This window comes from Oryctolagus cuniculus, chromosome 8, assembly GCF_964237555.1.
Source record: "Oryctolagus cuniculus chromosome 8, mOryCun1.1, whole genome shotgun sequence".
NCBI lineage: Eukaryota > Metazoa > Chordata > Mammalia > Lagomorpha > Leporidae > Oryctolagus > Oryctolagus cuniculus.
The window spans coordinates 22,415,777-22,436,302 of NC_091439.1; the positions used below are offsets into that span (position 1 = coordinate 22,415,777).

Sequence of the window (20,526 nt, forward strand, 5' to 3'; positions counted from 1 at the left end):
GTGCTACAACCACAAAAACCTGAGTGAAGTAGGAAATGGATTCTTCCCCAGAGCCTCATGTGAAAATGCAGCCCAACATAAATCTTGAAATAACATTATTTGAAAGGCAGAAAGACAAGGAGTAGGGAAAGAGAATCTTCCATCTGCTAGTTTGTGGGGAGCAACTGGGAGCAACTCGGACTAGACTAAGTTACTGGAATTAAGACTTATTCTATGCATCTGCTCTCCCACAATATGGCGCTGGGAGAGGAGGAAAACAGCTTCTACACAGCTGCCTCCAGTTCAACCAATAAACTGTAGGACCTGCTCCTGATTGGAGGAGAGCAGCATACTCGGCGTGTGGGTAGCAGAGTTGGGATTGGTGGAAGAGGACTATAAAGGAGGAGAGAGACAACATGCACCAGGAACATCTAAGGGGAACATCTGAGGGAACACCTGTGCAGCCCCCGAGAGAGCCGGCCGGGGGTGTGCCGCTCCCCTGCGGAAGTGGGGAATGTGGCAGGGGGACCCGCCCTTCCACGGAGGTGGAAGGGACGGCAGCCAACCCGGGAAGAACCAGCAGCAAACCCGGGAAGGGCCGAGCAGACGAAAGAACAGCACAGGGTCCTGTGTCGTTCCTCCACAAAGACGGGGAGCGACACTAGTTTATACCCCAAATGCCTGCAATAGCTGGGACTGAGATGGACTGAAGCCTGTCGGGATTCAGATATTTGAGACATCAACTTCTGCCTCCCAAAGTGGGCATTTAGGAAGCTGGAATTGGGAATGGAGCCAGGACTTGAACCTGGGCACTCTGATATGGGATGCAGGTGGCCCAACCACTGTCTGAACCACTGTGCAAAGCTAGCCTGCAACTTGACTTCAGGCTTGTGAGGCCCTGTGTGGAGAGCCCTGACTACTTCCAAGCTGTAGAAATGGTTATTTGGTGAAGAGGAGCTGTTTTAAGTCACTGCACTTGTGGTCATGAGTTATGCAGCACTAGAAAGCTGATATGTGCCTGTCTGACCCAGCCTTCTTCCTCACCTGCCTAACTATCCACACGTGGGCATCTTTGTGATTCCTGGACTATGATAACCATGTGTCACATCAGTGCTCCCGGACCGTCTGCTTCTTCCTGCCAAGGTCTTTCCTGGAGAAAGATGTACAGCTCATTTCCTTACATACTGTAGGAGTTTGTCCAAATGTCATCTTATTAATAATACCTTTCCAACCACTGACTATAGAAGCAGCTCCAAACCAACTGTCTTCTACATTTTGACCCTGTTCAGTTTTTCCCCAAGGAACTTGTTGTATACTGACATTGACTGTTTACCTTCAGAATGTATCTTCATGTGTGTATCTTCATGTGTGTATGGATTTTTCTTTCACTCTGCTATATTCCTGTGCACGAAGTGGTTTTAAGGGTACAAATAGATACTTACTAAGGATTTATAAATTAATGAATTTTTTGGTGACTTAAAACTTATTTTTGTTATATACAAAGTTATTTCTTTCAGAAACATCTTTGGTCACAAATCTTGTCAGATTAGGGAATGATTTTGAAAATCACCAGAATTTATGATTGAATAACAGAAGAATTTTTTGAAGATCCAAATGCAATTAAGCATTAAAATGTAGGCAGCAGGATTTGCTCAGTTTCAGAGAACATGTCTCTTGTAATTTAAAGCTCGGTGAGTTTCTGATTGCACAGATTTGAAATATATTATACTCTGAAATTATATTCATATACTATATAATTTTTTTGACAGGCAGAGTGGACAGTGAGAGAGAGAGACAGAGAGAACTATCTTCCTTTTCCTTTGGTTCACCCCCAAAATGGCTGCTCCAGCAGCGTGCTGCGGCCGGCACACCGCGCCTATCTGAAGCCAGGAGCCAGGTGCTTCTCCTGGTCTCCCATGCGGGTGCAGGGTCCAAGGACTTGGGCTATCCTGCACTGCAATCCCGGGCCACAGCAGAGAGCTGGACAGGAAGAGGAGCAACCGGGATGGAATCCAGCACCCTGACCGGGACTAGAACCTGGTGTACCGGCGCTGCAGGCGGAGGATTCGCCTACTGAGCTGTGGCGCCGGTCCAGATACTATATAATTTTGACCTTACAATACTAGTTTTTTTTTTTTTTTTTAGACATTTCTGCATTATTTTCTTTTGTTAAAAACTGACAGCCCAAAAGCAAAAAAATCTCTAGTAATAATGTATAAAATTCAAAACTTGAATATTAAACATTGACCTATATTAGTATTTAATACTGAGCATTTGAAAATTGAATCATACGATTTTCCATGCTTGTTACATATGCTATGTTTTTAGAGTACAGAGAGCAATTTAACTAGTTTTGTGACATTCGAAAACCATCTATGTAAAAGTTTTTGGTGAAGGGACAGCAGCAAAAACTTGCTTAGTGTCTGTCAAGGTTGTTTGTACCTAACCTTACAAAAGCATATGTTTTTCTATTAAAAACAATTTCTAGGGGCAGATATTTAGTTTGGTGGTTAAGAAGCCATTTGGCATGCTCACATCCCATGTTAGAGTACTTTGGTTTGAGTACTAGATCTGCCTCTGATTCCAGCTTCCTGTTAATTCCTAACCCAGGATGCAGAAATTTTAAGTAGTTAGTTCACCCACATGGGCGATCTGGATTGAGTTTCTGACTCCTGGCTTTGACCTGCCTCTGTGAGTATTTGGGTAGTGAACCAGTGAATAAAAGATTCTCCCTCTCTCCCCCTCCCCCTCCCCCTCCCCCTCCCCCTCCTCCTCCCCCTCCTCCTCCCCCTCTCCCTCTCCCTCTCCCTCTCCCTCTCCTCCTTTCTCCTTCTCTTTCCCTCTCCCTCTCTCTCCAAACACCTCATCCATCTCTTCCTTTCAAATAAATAAATAAGAGTTCTAAGAACAATTCTACAGTAAATTTCTTTGTATAATCCAATATGGTTCATTCCCTGCTATTATTTCCTTCCTCTCCCAGTAGTCTCAGATTAATACAAAGGCACTTTAAAAAATTCATGAAAATGGAATTAAAGATAAATTTATTTTGTTGTGAAAAATTTTAAAATCCATGCATTATTTTTCACAGTATATATTTTGAAAGAGAGGAAGGGAGGGATGGAGGGAAAGTCTTCCATCTGCTGGTTGACTCTCCAAATGACCACAATGATCTGAGCTTAGCTTATCTGAAGCCAGGAGCTTCTTACAGGTCTCCTACGTGTGTGCAGGGTCCCAAGCACTTGGGCCATATTCTACTGCTTTCCCAGGCCATAACAGAGAGCTGGATCTGAAGTAGAGAAGCCAAGACTTGAACTGGTGCCTTTATGGCATGCCGGCACTGCAGGCAGTGGCTTACCTGCTATGCCAGAGCACCAGCCCCCGTGTAGCACCCTTTTCCTTCAAATATTCCTTCTTTCTCTTATGCAAAATTAAAAATACAAGCAAATAAACTCAACAAAATCCTTAGCCATAATTTCACTTGTGTAAGTCTAAATGTGTATAATTTTAGACAGCAGGTGGCCAGTTGATTTATACTATGGACAGGAGCCATTGGCTTGGTGAATCTATTGTACTTCAGAAAGAGCATTTTCCTATAAATTCTCTGATGAAATGCTTTCCATTGTTCAGGTAGAATATTTCTACCTTCATATATGAATTTCTGATGTACTCAGATATTTAGAAAACACAGTGCATGAGATAAAAATCAACACTTTTGCATCCCAAGTAAATATCAGAAATGAGATTTGGTTGATCTGGAAAGAGGATAACCTGTTAATAATGTGACTTTTATACTCCTGAAATAAATTACTATTTTATTTGCTTTAATTTGTTATCTGAGATAATAATCGCGTCCTTTCTTATTTATTCCATATCATAAAATAACAGAGTAAAATTAACTTTTTATTTTGATGTAGTTATATGAATTTTAAAACATGTATAAATTCTTGTAACCACTTTAACAATCAAGATACAGACTTATTCCATCACCACAGGGAAATTCTCTCCCACTGCCCCTTTGATTCACAAATGCACTATACCAATCCTTGGCAACAACTGATCACTTCTCCATTACCATAGCTTTTTCTACCTGTGAAAGACATTGAATAAATCGAACCATGTAGTATACTTGTAGAAACTTTTGAGACTGGCTTCACTCATTCAATCCAATGCCTTTGAAATCAATACAAGCTATTATGCTTGTCAGTTTCTATTCATTGATAAATGAATGTAGGGACATGGCTGTCCCTACAGTTTGTTTAAACATTTGCATTTAAGTATGTTTTGGTTGTTTCCAGGTTTTAAGGAATATGAATAGAGCTGCTAAATTTGCAGATGTGATCTTTTATGTTACTTTTCTAGGATAAATTTCTAGGATTGGTATTAGTGGGTCTTATGGTACATGTGTATTTACCTTTGTGGGAACTGTTGAACTATTCTGGTAGGTGATATATGAGACTTCCAGTCTATGTACATCCTTGTCATAGGATGTTAAAGTGGGTTGTCACACTGATTTTAAATTTTATTAAAACCTAATGACCGGGACCGGCGCGGTGGCACACTAGGTTAATCCTCCACCTGCGGCACGGGCATCCCATTTGGGTGCCGGGTTCTAGTCCCGGTTGCTCCTCTTCCAGTCCAGCTCTCTGCTGTGGCCCGGGAAGGCAGTGGAGGATGACCCAAGTGCTTGGGCACCTGCACCCATGTGGGAGACCAGGAGGAAGCACCTGGCTCCTGGCTTCGGATCAGTGTAGCTCGGGCCGTGGCAACCATTAGGGAGTGAACCAACGAAAGGAAGACCTTTCTCTCTGTCTCTCTCACTGTCTGTAACTCTACCTGTCAAATAAATAGATAAAAATCTTTAAAAAAAAAAACACCTAATGACTAATGATGTTGGACATTTCTTTTTCATGTCCTGTTTATTGTCCACATATCCTCTTCTGAAGTATATCCGTTCTAGTGTTTTTCATATTCCTTAATTCACTTTGTTTTTCTTACTATTGAGTTCTGAGAGCTCTTTGAATGTTTTGGTTACAAACTCTTTGTCAGGTGCAAATATTTTCTCCTTGTCAATAATATGATTTTCCATTTTTATAAAAATGACTTTCACAGGTCAAAACTTCCCAATTTTTATGAAATTCAGTTTATTGATTTTTTTTTCTTTTATACATCATGATTTTGGTGTCATACTTAAGAATTCTGTAACTAAGCCTGGTTCACAAAGATTATTCCCCAATTTGTTTTTTTAAAATTTTTATTTTTTTAATGTTTTATACCTAGGTCTATGAAATGCTTTGTTTTGTTTAAGTTGTGAAGTTGAGGCAGAGCTTTGTTTTAGTTACAAGTGGATGACTATGTTTGGCAATGCCATCTGCAAAACTTTATTTTTTTCTTTTCTCATCGATGAATTGTCTACAACATTGCCAATAATGTACTGGCCAGATTTCCTCTTTTATTTCATTTATTAGTACATCTGTCCTTTTATCAAGACCATACAGTTCTAATGATATTAATTCTTCAAATTCAGGGACTTGGGAGGTTTTCCACGTTTTTCTGTGTGTCTTGAATTTTTTGTGTGATCTTCAATTTCTGTCTATCTTTCATCAGTGTTTTATAATTTTCACTGTAGTGATCTTTCACATCATTGGTTAAATTTCTTCTTAGGTATTTTATTTTTGTGTAACTATTGTGGATAGGAGAGCTTTAACTTTTTTTCAGTGATGTTATTATTGTTGAATGAAAGTGATATTGATTTTTAAATGTTCATTTTGTATCCTGACACTTTGCCAATTTATTTATCAGATCTAATAGTTATAGATGGGATACTTAGGTTTTTCTATGTATAAAATCATGCCATCTGGAAAGAAATAATTTGACTTTCTCCTTCCTGCTTGTATGCCACTTTTTCCCTTTCTCTTGTAAATTGCCCTAGCTAAGACTTCCAATGCAATACTGAATAAGAACAGTGAGAGTGAAGATCTTCCTCTAGTTCCAGGTCTTGGAAGAAATGCTTTTAGCCTTTCTGCCTTCAATATGATGTTTGCTGTGGGATTGTCATTTGTAGCTATTTTAAAGATGAAGAATGAATCTCCTATGGCTAATATTTTAGGGTTTTAATCATGATTGGATGTTGAATTTTATGCAGTGACTTTTATGCATCTGATGAGATGATCTTATGAATTTTATCTTATGTTCTATTGATAGTGCATATTACTTTTATTGATTCACATATATTGAACCATCATTATTCCATGGGATAAATTCTGCTTCATTGTGGTAAATGATCTGTGTGATGTGGTGTTTTATTCTATTTGATGTAGCTATCTCACTTTTGGTTTTATATCAGAAAGAAAAGAAGATAACATATCCAAAGAGTTACCTGCATTCCCATGTTCATTGCATCCCTATTCATAGTAGCCAAGATAATGGTGTCAACTTTGTTGTTCACTTTTGGATGAATGGATAAAAGCAATGTGATATGTATGTACAATTAAAATACTACTCATCCAAAAAAATGAAAATCTAACATTTTTAGCAAAAAGGACAGAACTGGAGGTCATTATGTTAAATGTAATAAGCCAGAAACAGAAAGAAAAATAACACATTTTCTCTCTCATATGGGGAAAGTTAAAAAGAAGTAGATATGAACTTAAAATAGTGATTGCTAGAGACTGGGAAGGGTGAGGGGGGAAGGGGAATAAAAAAAGTTTGGATAAAAGATACCAAAACAGGGGCCCGTGCTGTGGCATAGCTGGTAAAGCTGTCACCTGCAGTGTCGGCATCCAATATGAGCACCAGTTCAAGTCCCAGCTGCTCCACTTCCTATCCAGCTCTCTGCTAAGGCCTGGGAAAGCAATAGAATATGCACTTAGGAGACCGGAGGAGGCTCTTGGCTCCTGGCTTTGGATGGGCACAGCTCCAGCCGTTGCAGCCAATTGGGGAGTGAACCAGTGGGTGGAAGACCTCTGTCTCTCTCTGCCTCTCCTCTCTCTGTGTAATTCTGACATTCAAATAAATAAATAAATCTTTAAAAAAGATACTATAACAGCCAGTTAGAAGTTAACAAGTTTTAGGGCTCCACAGAACAGTATAGTGATTGTAGAGCACCACAATGTATTATATGCCACATAAAAAGCTGGAGGAGTGGAACTGATAGGCTCAAAACATGAAGGAATGGTGGGGAGGTTGCTTGTTGATTGCCTGATGCAATCTATTTACACTGTAGGCGTGTATTAAAATATTACACTGTGCCCCATAAATGTGTACAATTGCTACTTGTTAATAAAAATATTAAAAAAGACTACACGGTTTTCATTCCCATAGATTATCAGTGCATCCTAAAATCAGTTTTTTCAATTCCTCCGTTTTTATTTTTTTGAAATTGCTTTTGCTGTTCTATTTCTTTGGCCCTTTCCTGTAAATTTTCAAATTAGCTTATCAATATCTGTAAAAGAAATGTTGCTGCAACTTGGGTATTTTGTTGACTCTGTAGAAAAATTTCAGGAGAAATAATATCTTTATGATGCTGTGTCATCCAATCCACGAGCAAAGATTTTCTATTTAGAACTTTGATTTCTTTATTAACCTTTATAATTTTTATTGTAGTGATCTTGCACATTTTTGCTATAACTACACTTAATTATTTTATTTCATTTGTTTAGATGTGCAATTTTTATAATATTTAATATAAAGAGTATTTCATGTATTTCATAAATACAATTTGTAAATTTTTTTCAATTGTTCACTGCTAGATATTTGTTTATTACATTTGAGTACTCTGAAACCCTGTGGTTTAAACCTCACTTCTGTTTTCAATGCCTTCATAGTATCTTTTGGAACTGTCTCTGCTGCTTGTCATCCAGATTATCATCTGGGACATTCAAGGTGATCTGGTCCAAGACTGATTTCTCAAAGTATCAGATATACTTTTTAGTATCACATGTATGTATGCACAGTTCGGTGTGAGCCCAGTAGTTCATGTACTAAATTAAGAAATTTCTCCCCATATGTCCTTTCTATCACAGTTTCCTTAGCAATTTCCTATTTCCTGGGGCTTATCTTATTGCTCCTCCGATCAGAATGCATCAGTTTTATATACCCACTCAGCTATGCATCTCTACTCTGTTTCTGAGGCCATATGGCCGAAGAATAGAAACAAAGGGTGAATGACATTTGCTCCATGCTCCCTGGGAAAAACCCTGGTTGAGGGCTCAGCATACTAGGACCCCCACACATGGCCTGACTGCTGGCAGGTGGCAGGGACCCCAGGCACTTTTCCTCCACCCTCACTTCCTGTTGAAGGGCCTGTAATTGTTGCTAGGCAAACAGCTTCAGGATTTGGGCCAGACCCATAAAGACTACCTGGAAGACTATGTAGGATGCCTGACCTTCAAGCTCATTGGGGAAGTGTAGAGGCACCTTTATCTGCTTTATCCTATAGAATTAGGGTTGCTACTCAGGGCTAACTACTCCCCTTTGCCTGCCCTTTGAAGGCTTGTGCCTGATTGCTAGTAAACAGACAAGGTCACCAAAATGTCTCCAGTGCTCTTTGTCGAATAATGCATTGCTCCACCATCCCGACTGTTTGGGCCTTGCAGGACAACCCCACAGCTATTGGATGACAGCCCTTGCAGTTGTAGAGGAAACTCTCTCTCCCTCATAGTTTTGGGCTCCTGTAAGCACTAGCTGCTGCCAATGATTGTGGCTGCTGCCACTGTCACCTCAAGATTACTTGGGGGTTGTGGCATTAGAGAAAAGAGACTTCTCCCCATATACTAAGCTATATTATATTTAAAACTAAGATTTTTGGAGCCGGCACCTTCGCACACTAGGTTAATCCTCTGCCTGCGGCACCGGCATCCCATATGGGTACCGGTTCTAGTCCTGACTGCCTTTCTTCTGATCCAGTTCTCTGCTGTGGCCTGGGAAAGCAGTGGAGGATGGCCCAAGTCCTTGGGCCCCTGAACCGGTATGGGAGACCAGAGGAAGCTCCTGTCTGCTGGCTTTGGGAGAGTCAACCAGTGGATGGAAGACCTTTCTCTCTGTCTCTACCTCTCACTGTCTGTAACTCTAACTCTCAAATAAATAAATAAAATCTTTAAAAAATAAAATAAAACTAAGATCTTATTTAGGTTACAGGAATCTTAGTGGATAGGCAGAATGGTTTACAATCTTCATAATTTATTGCTGGAAAATCTTTATATGGGCTGAGTTGCCTGCTGACGATCACACAGCTATTTCCTGAGTAGAGAGCAAACACCACAGCCAAGGAGTTTCTTACTCAGAGTTCATTGCATTTTCCACTAAACCATACTCTATGATGTAATGGTGCATGATGAAGTGGATCAGTGTGAACAAAAAATACTCAGCTATTCATAAATCTTGACAGGTCCTGATATAAGGCTTTGAGAAGCAGGCTGTATCATTCAGCTCTCTGATAGGGAACTGGGCAGTGTCTAAGACCTTTGAACATGACAATAAAAACTGAAAGCCTGGCTTAACAAAGAAAATATGGCATGGATGGAATGAACACGACAGAAACTGGATTCTTCAAATCTAACAGAGAAGTCATGAACCTAATTGGAATTTTACTACTGGGAAGGGATAAATGTAGGAGACACCTTGGAGGAAGAATCCATAGAGCTTAGTGACTTCTTGGAGCATATGGAGAAGGGATTGGTAGAGAATGAACATTTTTGGTTTTGGTTTTAAAAATATATGTTAAAGCTGTGAGTGTGAGAAAATAAAAGGTCAAGTTTCAAACTTGAAATAATGAGAGTAGCAAAAATTGGAATTCTAGATCTAGAAATCAGGTCAGGTTAATTGTACCAAATCTCCATAAAAATACATTTGAGTCCCTTGATGATGGGTGGAATTTCTGAAGGTGATCTTACCATCAGAAAGAAGCAAAAGCAAAAAGAAAGGATTAGACCACAGAGTGCTTAAGCTATTAATAACAGCTGAAATGTTTGATTATTAGTTTGTAAGTGTTAATAGCTTTTGTAAATTTCCACCAGAATTGAGGTATTTTCAGTTAGATATACTTAAGTGGAGTTCTCCCTTCCATGAATCCTGAGTAAATTCAGCATTGCTGTCTAATTGTAACCACTAAAAAGATCATCAGAGGGTACCCACTCACTCATGGACTCCATTTGTTTACTTGTGGCCTGAAATTATTGTCTTGTCCAAATAAAGTTTTCATTGCTTAGTTACATGTGTAGATGGTTTAAATGCAAGGCATGCCTTGCAAAAGAAGACTCCGGTGCACAACACCAGGACTATTTTATATTCACAAAGACTGACAGTGCTAATGATGGTTTTTCCCTGGATGTTTACAGAATCACTTGTTGGTTTCTATCTCTGTGGCATTTCCAAAATTAGAAGAGTTATTTACATTTTGCTGTTTAACATTTTCCATTCCTTTTGCTTGACTAAGGATGTCAGAATAGATGGCAAAGAAGTCCAGAGAAAGAGTGTCATTAAATTGTCCTCTGTTGGAAGACTCTTATATTCCATTTCTTCAGGCTTCTAAAATTTTTGTATGTTTAGGCATGTAAGATTGAATATTTCACTAGGAGACATTAGGGAAGTTATTTTAAAGGCAGACTTTTAAAGAAACATAATCAGTAATGTATTATATATGCTGAAAATCTAGGTGAGAAGCAAGTATAGACTTATGTGGCTAAAACACTGCTGCTTTGCCTTCCACATCTTGTTGGCATGGTTACATATTTAAGTCTATCTCCTGATGGAAATAAGAACTCCATATTGTGATCAGAAGTGCAATGGCCATTAAATATCCATATTTTCTGTGTCTTACAATTCTCTGCATTAAAAAGTGATAGTCTGTCTACCTTGACATAGTGTGTTTTTCTTTTTCTTTTTTTTTTTTTCATGTACATTGAGATTTGTATTCCTGGAATTTATCTTATTGTACAGGAGCTGCAAGAAAGGATATGAAGATCACTTCTGGTTTTGGGCTAAACTTATCTCCTTTTTGAAATATCAAGATGCACCTTTATGACACTGTATCTTGATATTTGGAAATAATATGTATATACATATCATCTTGATTATCTTGATACACACACATGTGCATACATACAAATATACATATAAAAAAACTTCAAAAAGTTCATGGAGGTTGGATGTTTAGCCTAGTGATCAAGGTGCTTGTTAAGACACTCACATCTAACATCAAATCAGCTCATTTTGATATCTAGTTCATATTTGTGACAACAGCTTCCCTGTAATGCAGACTCAGAGAAGCAATGTTGATGGCTCAAACTGTCAGATTCCTGCCACCCTTATGGGAGACCTGGATTGCATCCCCAGCTCCCAGCTTTGGTCCCTACTCAATCATTAAGGGCATTTGGAGAGTGAACCAGTGGATGGGTACCGTCTCTTTTTTCTCTGCTTCTCAAATAAATAAAAGCTACTTTTAAAAGTTCATGGGAAAAATTATGCATGGATTTCAAAATTTTTCTGCAATAAAAGTAAACTTATATATATAATTTATATGTGAGATATTTAAAATGTGTTGTTATAGAATAATATAACTTTTGTACATGACTATAAGTGTTAAATTATTTCCCAGATATATATTTCATATGTGTGGGGGGAAAGTAGAAAGGGAAGACAGATGGAGAGTAAGGGGGAGAGGCCTGAATATGACCGAGTTTTTTTTTACAAGTCTGTACTAAACTATGATTGCCTGGATGCTTACGGTGGTGTCATAAGAGTGACTAGAACATGGGGTTTGAGTGCTGATAATATATAACATCTGTGAGAGGCCAACTCTTGCAGTCAAGGAGACTGAAATCCAGTGATCCAGTCTTAAGTGAAATACACATCTTCCCTTGCTAGGTTGTAGCTGATTTGGAAGCAGAACTTGGTTTTCCTGATGCCTAGTCCAGAACTCTCTTCAATCTATCTTCTGTGCAAATGTGATGAATTTTGATCATGATTAATGGCTTCACTCTTTCCCCTGATGGGCAGTAAGCTGAAGCCATAATTAAGCATTTAACTTTTTTTAAAATTTTTATGAAGTCTTCTTCGAAAGGATTTTTGTGACCTGAAAGTATATATTTCACTTGTGACTTTCCCGATGGAAGAGAAATGTTGTTATCTGGTTTTGTGGGAACTTTTTACAGAGTAAATAGGAAAAGACTTTGGTATTTTACATTTAGCTCAATGACCAGATGAATCTTCATTTTTGGTGTCTCTGGTTCTGTTCCTTCATAACTGAAATTGCCATTTTGTCTCTCAAACAGGAGAGCATGTGCTAGGTTATTCAAAAGAGCTGTTTCTTTAAAGCGATTTTGAGGGTAAGATTTTTACTAGAATATTGTATTGTCAAAAGGCAAAGAAGCCTCTTGGTTGGATTCCACTCAGGGATTAAGTGAAAGCCTATGGGAAATAGAAAACAGGAAATCCAACACGCAGAAAAATTGAGAAAGTAACCAAATACTTTTAAAATGGGAATAGGGCGATAGTTCAGAGGTTTAGTCTCATAATATATTGCTTATTCATGTATGCTAGCATTTTTGAAATGTTATCCTTCGTCGCAATTAGTTATAAATTTACATACTCTGCATTGCTCCGAGTGTAAGCTTTATAACATCATCTGTTATTGTTAAGTCTGTGTATCTCAGGGAAGTATCTAATCACTGTTAAAATGTAAGTCTCGTGTGATGCTATAATCTTCTGATGTAGTGCTGGGTATCTATTTCAGTAAAAGCTCCAGAGAAGATAGAACTAAATACATTAAATAATGACAACCACAGCTCTCTTTATGTTACTACTGCTGCCAACACTACTGTTACAATGACATGCAGGACAGGGAGGAAGTGACAGACATGTTGCATAGGGCACAGTAAAAGCACATCACAGTAATCATCTCACATGATTTAATGTTTAAGACATTATTAGCACCTACATCTTTCAAATGAGGAAAACAAAGTTTTGTGTGGCCATGTGACTTGCCCAATGTGGCACCTCTACTAAATTATAGCATATATTAGCTTATTACACAGCCAAGAAGAGAATATGAAGGGTCTACCTAATGCTTGAAATCATTAGGTATATTCATTAGACAAGTTAAGTGAAAAAAATCTAGAATGTTAGGCTTTGAATTCCTAGGAGTTAAGCTAACTTAGTTTGCTCATGCAAAAAAAATTTCTTTCTCAAACAATTTATTTCCTTTTTATTTTTTATTTAGATGAAGGGAACAAATTTTATGTATTTCATGTACCCTCTCCTCCCTCCTTCCTTCAGTCCCACCCATCTTCTTTCATCCTTTCTTACTTTTCTTTTACTTTTTGCAACGAGATACTTTCAACTTACTTTATAATCACAAGCTTAACCCTGTACTAAATAAAAAATCAACAAGTAGTAAATAGAAAAACTATTCACCTGGAGTATAGACAGCAGTTACAAATAATAAATCTCAAAATGTCAGTTTCACTCATATACATTTTTTTTGTACTTTGTATATTTACTACCAAAAATCAGGGAAAACATAATATTTGTCTTTTGGGGACTGACTTATTTCATTAAGCATAATGGTCTCCAATTGCACCTATTTTATTGCAAAAGATAAGATTTCATTCCTTCTTATGGCTGAGTAGTATTCCATCATGTGTATGTACCACAGTTTCTTTATCCAGTCATCAGCTGAAAGACATGTGGATTGATCCCACAATATAGTCAAAGGCTTAGCACTCCACAAAATAAAGATTTCAACAAACCAAAAGTAAAATGACCATTGTTCATCAGAAATATAGACAAGAGTTATAAACATTAATCAAATGAAGATATGTCCAACTCCACTCATAAAGTCATTTTAAAATAGTAACAGATCACTAAAACTATAGTATTATGTAATTCTTAAGCTTTGTTTAACAAAGATTTAAAACAGTAAAACAATGTTTTACACTCAGTATTGAATGCAAAGCTGATACATGTAGGCAATTCTTTTTTTTCTGTTTTATGTCTTTTTTTATTTAAAATTTAGCTCCCACATATAAGAGAGAACATGTGGTATTTGTCTTCTGTGTTCAATTTATTTTGCTCAACTTGATTCTGCAGTTGGATCCATTTTGATGCAAATGATAGAATTTCATTCTTTTTTTATAGCTGAATAATATTCCATTGTGCATATTCACCATATTTTCTTTATCCATTCATCTGATGATGGACACCTGGGTTTAGTCCATATTCTGGCTATTGTGAAGAGTCCTGCTGTAAACAGGTCTCCTCTGGGTCTCCGGGTCTCCCACGCTGGTGTAGGGGCCCAAGGACTTGGGCCATCTTCTACTGCTTTCCCAGGCCACAGCAGGGAGCTGGATCAAAAGTGGAGCAGCTGGAACTTGAACCAGCACCCATATGGGATGCCGGCGCTTCAGGCCAGAGTGTTAACCCAGTGTGCCACAGTGCTGGCCCCGCTCTGTCTTTTGTTCAAAGATGTTTCTGACAGGATTGACCTAATGTATCATTGTGGTATGATTTACATTTCTGTGACACCTAGTGATGGTGAGCATTTTTTCATATATGTGTTGGCTATTTATATTTCTTCTTTTGAGAACTGTTTATTGAAATTCCTTACCCACTTCTTAACTGGATTTGTTGTTTTTTGTTGTTGCTTTTGATTTTTTTTGAGTTGCTGATATAGTCTAGATACTAATCCTTTGCCAGATAAGTAGCTTGCAAATATTTTTCCTCTTCTGTTGGTTGTCTCTTGATTCTATTGATTGTTTCCTTTGATATTCAGAAGCTTCTGAGCTTGATATAAGCCCATTTGTCTAGTTCTACTTTTGCTGCCTGTACTTCCAGAGTCTTATCCAAGAAGTCATTATCTACAACAATGTTTTGAAGTGTTTCCACTACACTTTCTTCTAGCAATTTTATAATTTCAGGTCTTAAATTTAGGCCTTTGATTCATCTTGGACTGATTTTTGTTTCTGGTAAGAAGTAATGATATAATTTTATTCTTCTACTTGTATGCATTCAGTTTTGCCAGCACCATTTACTGAAGAGATTGTCCTTTCTCCAGTGTATATTCTGGACACTTTATCAAAAAGCAGTTGACTATGTGTACTAGGATTAATTTCTGGGCTCTTTTCATTTCCAAAAAAAATTTTTTAAAGATTTTATTTATTTGTTACATGCAGTGAGAGGGAGAGACAGAGAGAAAGGTCTTCCTTGTGCTAGTTCACGCCAAAAATGGCTGTAATGGCCCGGGCTCGGCCAAGAACCAGGAGCTTCTTTCAGGTATCCCATGTGGGTGCAGGGGCCCAATGACTTGAGCCAACTGCTTTTCCAGGCCATAGTAGAGAACTGGATTGGAAGAGGCGCAGCCAGGACTAGAAACAGTGCCCATAAGGGATGCCAGCACTGCAGGTAGAGGATTAACCTACCATACCACAGTGTCGCCCCCTCTAAAAAACAGAAAACCCAAGTATGGAAAAAGTTTCAGGTGTACATAATAATAAATGCCTCATGATAGTAAAAAACAAAAACAAAAACAAAAACAAAAAACCTTTTTAAACAGTTTCTTTGATAAGAAAAAGTTATCTTTACTTGTCACAGATAATCAGTCTCATGGAAGAAGAAATCTGTAAATCTTAGAAAAAACTATTTGATTATCATATCTCTGTATAATTCTTGATTAAAAAGAATTATCTAAATAGTGATTGGGCTAACTGAGTTAAGCTGAGTTAAGCCTTATCAGAGTGTCTGTTTGAATCCTGGCAATTCTGCTTTTGATCTAGCTTCTTGCTATGCACTTGGGAAGGCAGCAGAAATAAGGTACTTGCTCTTGGGCCCTTGCTACCCATATGAGATAATAGGATGGAATTCCTGCACCTTGCTTCAGCTTTCTGAAACTGTGCTGTTACAGTCCTTTCTGGAGTGAACAAGGAGATGAAAGATCTCACTCCCTGTGTCTCTCCATCACTGCTGCTACATCTTTCAAACGGATCCTGTAAAATAAAGAATTCAATGAAAACCTTGAGTTGCAGCAAGTTATTATGTCATATTCACATGGGAAAGTGGTATAATGAATTATATTTAGCACCATTCCAGAATTGGAACTAATAGAGGTTTCAGAAATATTACAGATCATACTGTCACCTATATATACATATATTCTTTATGATAAATGTTTAAGTTTTCTATATTGATTTCAAATAATTGATTTAATATTATGATATTATGATTTTGATTATTAAATAACCTGGGAGCTTTTTACTTCATATTTTAGTAACAAATCTTAATATACTTTTTAAAAAGATGTATTTATTTATTTATTTGAAAGGCGGAGTTACAGAGAGGCAGAGGCAGAGAGAGAGAAAGAGAGAGAGAGAGAGATCTTCCATCTGCCAGTTTATTCCCCAAATTGCTGCAATGGCAAAACTGGCAGGATCTGAAGTCAGGAGCCAGGATCTTCTTCCGGGTCTCCCTCACAGACACAGGGACCCCAGGACTTGGGCCATCTTTCACTGCTTTCCCAGGCCATAGCAGGAAGCTGGATTGGAAGTGGAGCAGCTGGGTCTCGAACCAGTGCCCGTATGGGATGCCAGCACTGCAGACAGCAGCTTTACCCGCTATGCCTTGGACCATCTTCTACTGCTTTCCCAGACCACAGCAGAGAGCTGTATTGGAAGAGGAGCAGCCAGAACTAGAACCAGTGCCCATATGGGATGCTGGCACCGCAGGTGGAGGATTAACCTAATGTGCCACAGCACTGGCCCCATGGCTCCGATATTTGATAATTGATTCATTACATGTTTTTTTTTTTTTTTTTTTTTTTTTTTTTCTCCTGAGGCTATTCCTGAGAGCGTTCAAGATGTTTTATTTTTATCAGGGAGTGAAAATATAAATTTTTATTTTTTACTTTTTTATTTGAAATGCAAAAATGATACAGAGAGAAAGAGAGACAGAGAATCTCACTGGTTCACTCCCCCAAAGCCCACAAAATCCCAGATTGCACCAGGCAGAAGCTGGGAACTTGGAACTCAACCTAAGTCTCCCATGTGGGTGGCGGGGAATCAAGCACTTGAGCCATCACCTGCTGCCTGCAGGGGTGCACACGAGTAGGAGAGTGGATCAGATGGCAGAGCAGATCTCAAAACAGAAATTCTGATATGGGACGTTGGATGTCTTATATAGCATCAAACACTGAGCTAAACGTATTCCCCACTCGGGAGGTTTTGGCAGTCCATGCTCTTATCTAATGAATTTGTGTTTAACTTTTATTTGAACTTTAAAAAAAAGCAACAATAACACTATTGAAATATTTCTGTTTTAAATAGCTCTTTTAATTTTAAACAAAATAAAAAGCAATGCTAGTGGTTTTCACAAGCACACATAGTTTAGCCATGTTTTGAGACTGAAGATTTTTACCTTTCTATTTTGTTTATTTCTGCTTGCAGAACTTCAGATGGTGGCAAAGTGGTTGGCACCATAGAAGTCAGTGTTGTGAAGATGGGGGAGATTGAGGATGGGGAAGCCGACCACATCACAACAGATGTGCAGGGACAAAAGGTAGGATCTCAGCCAGCTCACTGCACAAATTAAATTAAAAATGATCAGCTTTGCCAGATGCCTGTACCACTGACACTCTGTGGGGTTTGAAATCTCATTATTCAAAAGCTGAATGAGAAATCAACTCTAGAATTGGAGTACAATATGTGTGTTTCATCTCTTGAACCAGAGGGCCCATATGCATGGAACTATGCAAAACTATGCACCATTCACAAACACCTTCTTCTTTGCTGCCAGCTCCCTTGCTGGCACTGCTTCCACCTAGTTGGAACAAAAAGTCTTGATTGTGGTTGCATTCTGCATTCTGCTAATAGCCTGCATGAGATGCACAGAAGAGCTGGGAGGGATATTACCAAAAGTACCTGTTCTCTACTCCCACAGCCATCTTTGGAGAGAGATACAATTTTAATGTGGATTTTATTTTTATGTGAAGAAGGGAATATTTACAAGGACTTTGTGCCTTATGCACTCACAGAGTAAAAGGCAGGAAATCGTGTAGTGCAAGGGGACAGCTCTTAAGGAGAGGAGATGCCAGCTGGAAAGGAAGTAATTCTTCTGAAACCTGAGATGAAGTCTCATCTCACTGCATGCAAATATGTGTCCAGGAGGTTTACTTTCTGTTTGCTTTTCTCGGAGAAAGAAAAAAGCCTCCATATAAATATTAGCCTAAATTCCTTTCATAGGAATGCAATTCCATATTTTATTGAGACAATGAGGTACACAGGACAGACTTAAAAACAGTTGTTGTTAGGAAATTAAGTTCTTTTTTACACTACAATTCCTAACTTTGCATAAATGAGGCAGAAAAAAATTACAGCAGTGCCTCTTAGGACGTTTTCTCTTTGAGTATGTCAGTTTGGGTACTTAGGAAACATCTACATAGGAGATGTTATCTATCTAACACTTAGCAAATCTTTAGTTTTACAGAAATCTAAGACTACATTTAAAAAAAAAAATATGTCTTGCCCCAGAATAGGTTATGGTGTTCTCTACTGCCCCCAAACCTTTAGCTCCTCTGTAATCCTCCTTAATCTTCCCTGGGGATCTGTACATCATGAATATGTCCAAGGAGGCTGGAAGTTTAAATCTGGTTACTTGCAAACGTCAGGGTCAAAGTGAAGGTCCGCAGCAGATTCTTTCTAGGTTTGTGCATTCAAGACCCCTATCCTGGTACTACTTTCCTTCATTCTATCCTTGTTTCCTTTAGAGTTCCACACAACACTCAGTCTTTGAAACCACCACATGAATATGTGTTTCAAGATTAAGGCGGGAAGATGTGGGTGCTAAACTAGGGACTGGGAGTAGAAACAGGCAGGTCATCTCTCCTGCAGCGGCATACCAGGAGATCAGTAGCAAACTCATTTCCCACTTCAAAGGGGAGCTGCTTTCCCTGACAGAGAATCTGTTACAAGCCACCTATTCATACTACTTATAGCTTCTCCACTACTCAACTCTGCAATACGTCACTATCATGAGGTCGTACACATTGAATCATGCGCTTTTCATAAACTTATGACTTGATACCTAGTAATATGCCCCATCAAAATCCTACATGATATTTCTGGCTTACTAATGTGGGCTTAAAAAGATTTAACTGAGCTATTTTGGAAATAGAAGCTAGTAGTATCAATACACACCATGTATGAGTCATAAGTGCACTAAAATGGTAAGCAAGCTGTTGGCATCAGCATGGCCCTGTGTGTATTCTTAGTGAACTCTGACATTTTGTGAATATTTAGTAAAGTGACTATAAACTCTGCTGGCAATCTCTGAAATAGGCATGATAAAGAACATTTAGTGAGGTCTATTATGCATGATATTTAATAGAGTTATATGGTAATAACTTTATCTCGGTGTTCTTCAAAGTGTGGTCAGAATCATCTTGGGTACTTCTTTAGAACTGCAAATGCAAGGGCCCTTCTGTAGATAGGCTAAATCAAAATCCACATGAAGTACATTAACACAATCTTTACTAATGGTGACTTGGGTCTTAAATGACCTGACATACATGAAAAATAAGTGAAATAAAGCTTATCCTTAAAATAACATCTCTCTCACTGGTTTGGGGGGAGAAAGAAATAGAACTACTATTAGCACCGAGTAATGTGCCATGAAAGTAGTACATGCTATCTCTTATGTAGATCAAAGCAGATGAAAGCATAATACTTGTATTAGTGAGTTTAACAGCAGGGATTTATTTTCACAGAGTTATGGAGGCTAATTAGTCCCAGGTCAAGGTGCCAATCAATTCAGTTCCTAGGGAATAATTAATTAATATTAATTCATTGAGCAAATATGTGTTGGGTATTTTTGTTTGATATTTATATTAATATAAATTTTGAGAGCATTCTGGATGGTAGGTAGGATTTAAAATAAAATAAAATTGCAGAATGTTAGGTTGAAATTGTCCTAAATCCCTGCTTTCCAGTTTGTATGGAAGGCAGAGTTTGTGAAAGTCATATTGCTGAATCCATTTGGTAAATACAGACTGTCTTTTAGGAAACAAAGTTGACTTTGATTACAGGGAGTGTGGGCTGCCTCTGTATAGAAAAGTGGTGTCTCAGAATAATGGCCCAATCTCTATGAATTATGGGCTTCTTCAATAGAAAGATTCAATCTACACTACTCCTATAAGTTGTATTACAGATGATGTTCTTCCTTTGGAAAGGGGTTGGCTCATGGCTATATATCTAGTTATTATGTGGAAGGGTGTCAGGGACAACTCATGAAAGAATTTGCAGAACGTTTGGAAAATATTGGGCTTGATTTGTCGTTAGATAACCATCATACATGCTGGAGAAGAACATTGATATGCTGAATATGTTTATGAAAGATTTATTTTTAATAATAGCGTGAATGGGCTGAAAAGAATAGAACACATTTGGGGAAAAGAGTAAATAATTTTATATATGTCCAAACATCGTAGCATATTGCTGTGGTCAGTGTTTTGGGAAGTGCATTTCCAAACTGTGAATTAAAAGAAGGGACCACCACTGACTTTCACTT

At 38.2% G+C, this 20,526-nt stretch overlaps 1 protein-coding gene across 40 annotated transcripts in view; it reads left to right on the plus strand.

Moving 5' to 3' along the window:
* The window catches only part of INPP4B (inositol polyphosphate-4-phosphatase type II B), a 906,112-nt gene that overhangs the window by 634,989 nt on the left and 250,597 nt on the right, over positions 1 to 20,526 (plus strand). For all 40 annotated transcript variants that reach the window (XM_070047524.1, XM_070047495.1, XM_070047496.1 and 37 more), the window contains one exon: positions 17,409 to 17,520. In XM_070047524.1, the coding sequence (XP_069903625.1) occupies positions 17,409 to 17,520 (112 nt within the window). The remainder of the gene's footprint in view (positions 1 to 17,408; positions 17,521 to 20,526) is intronic.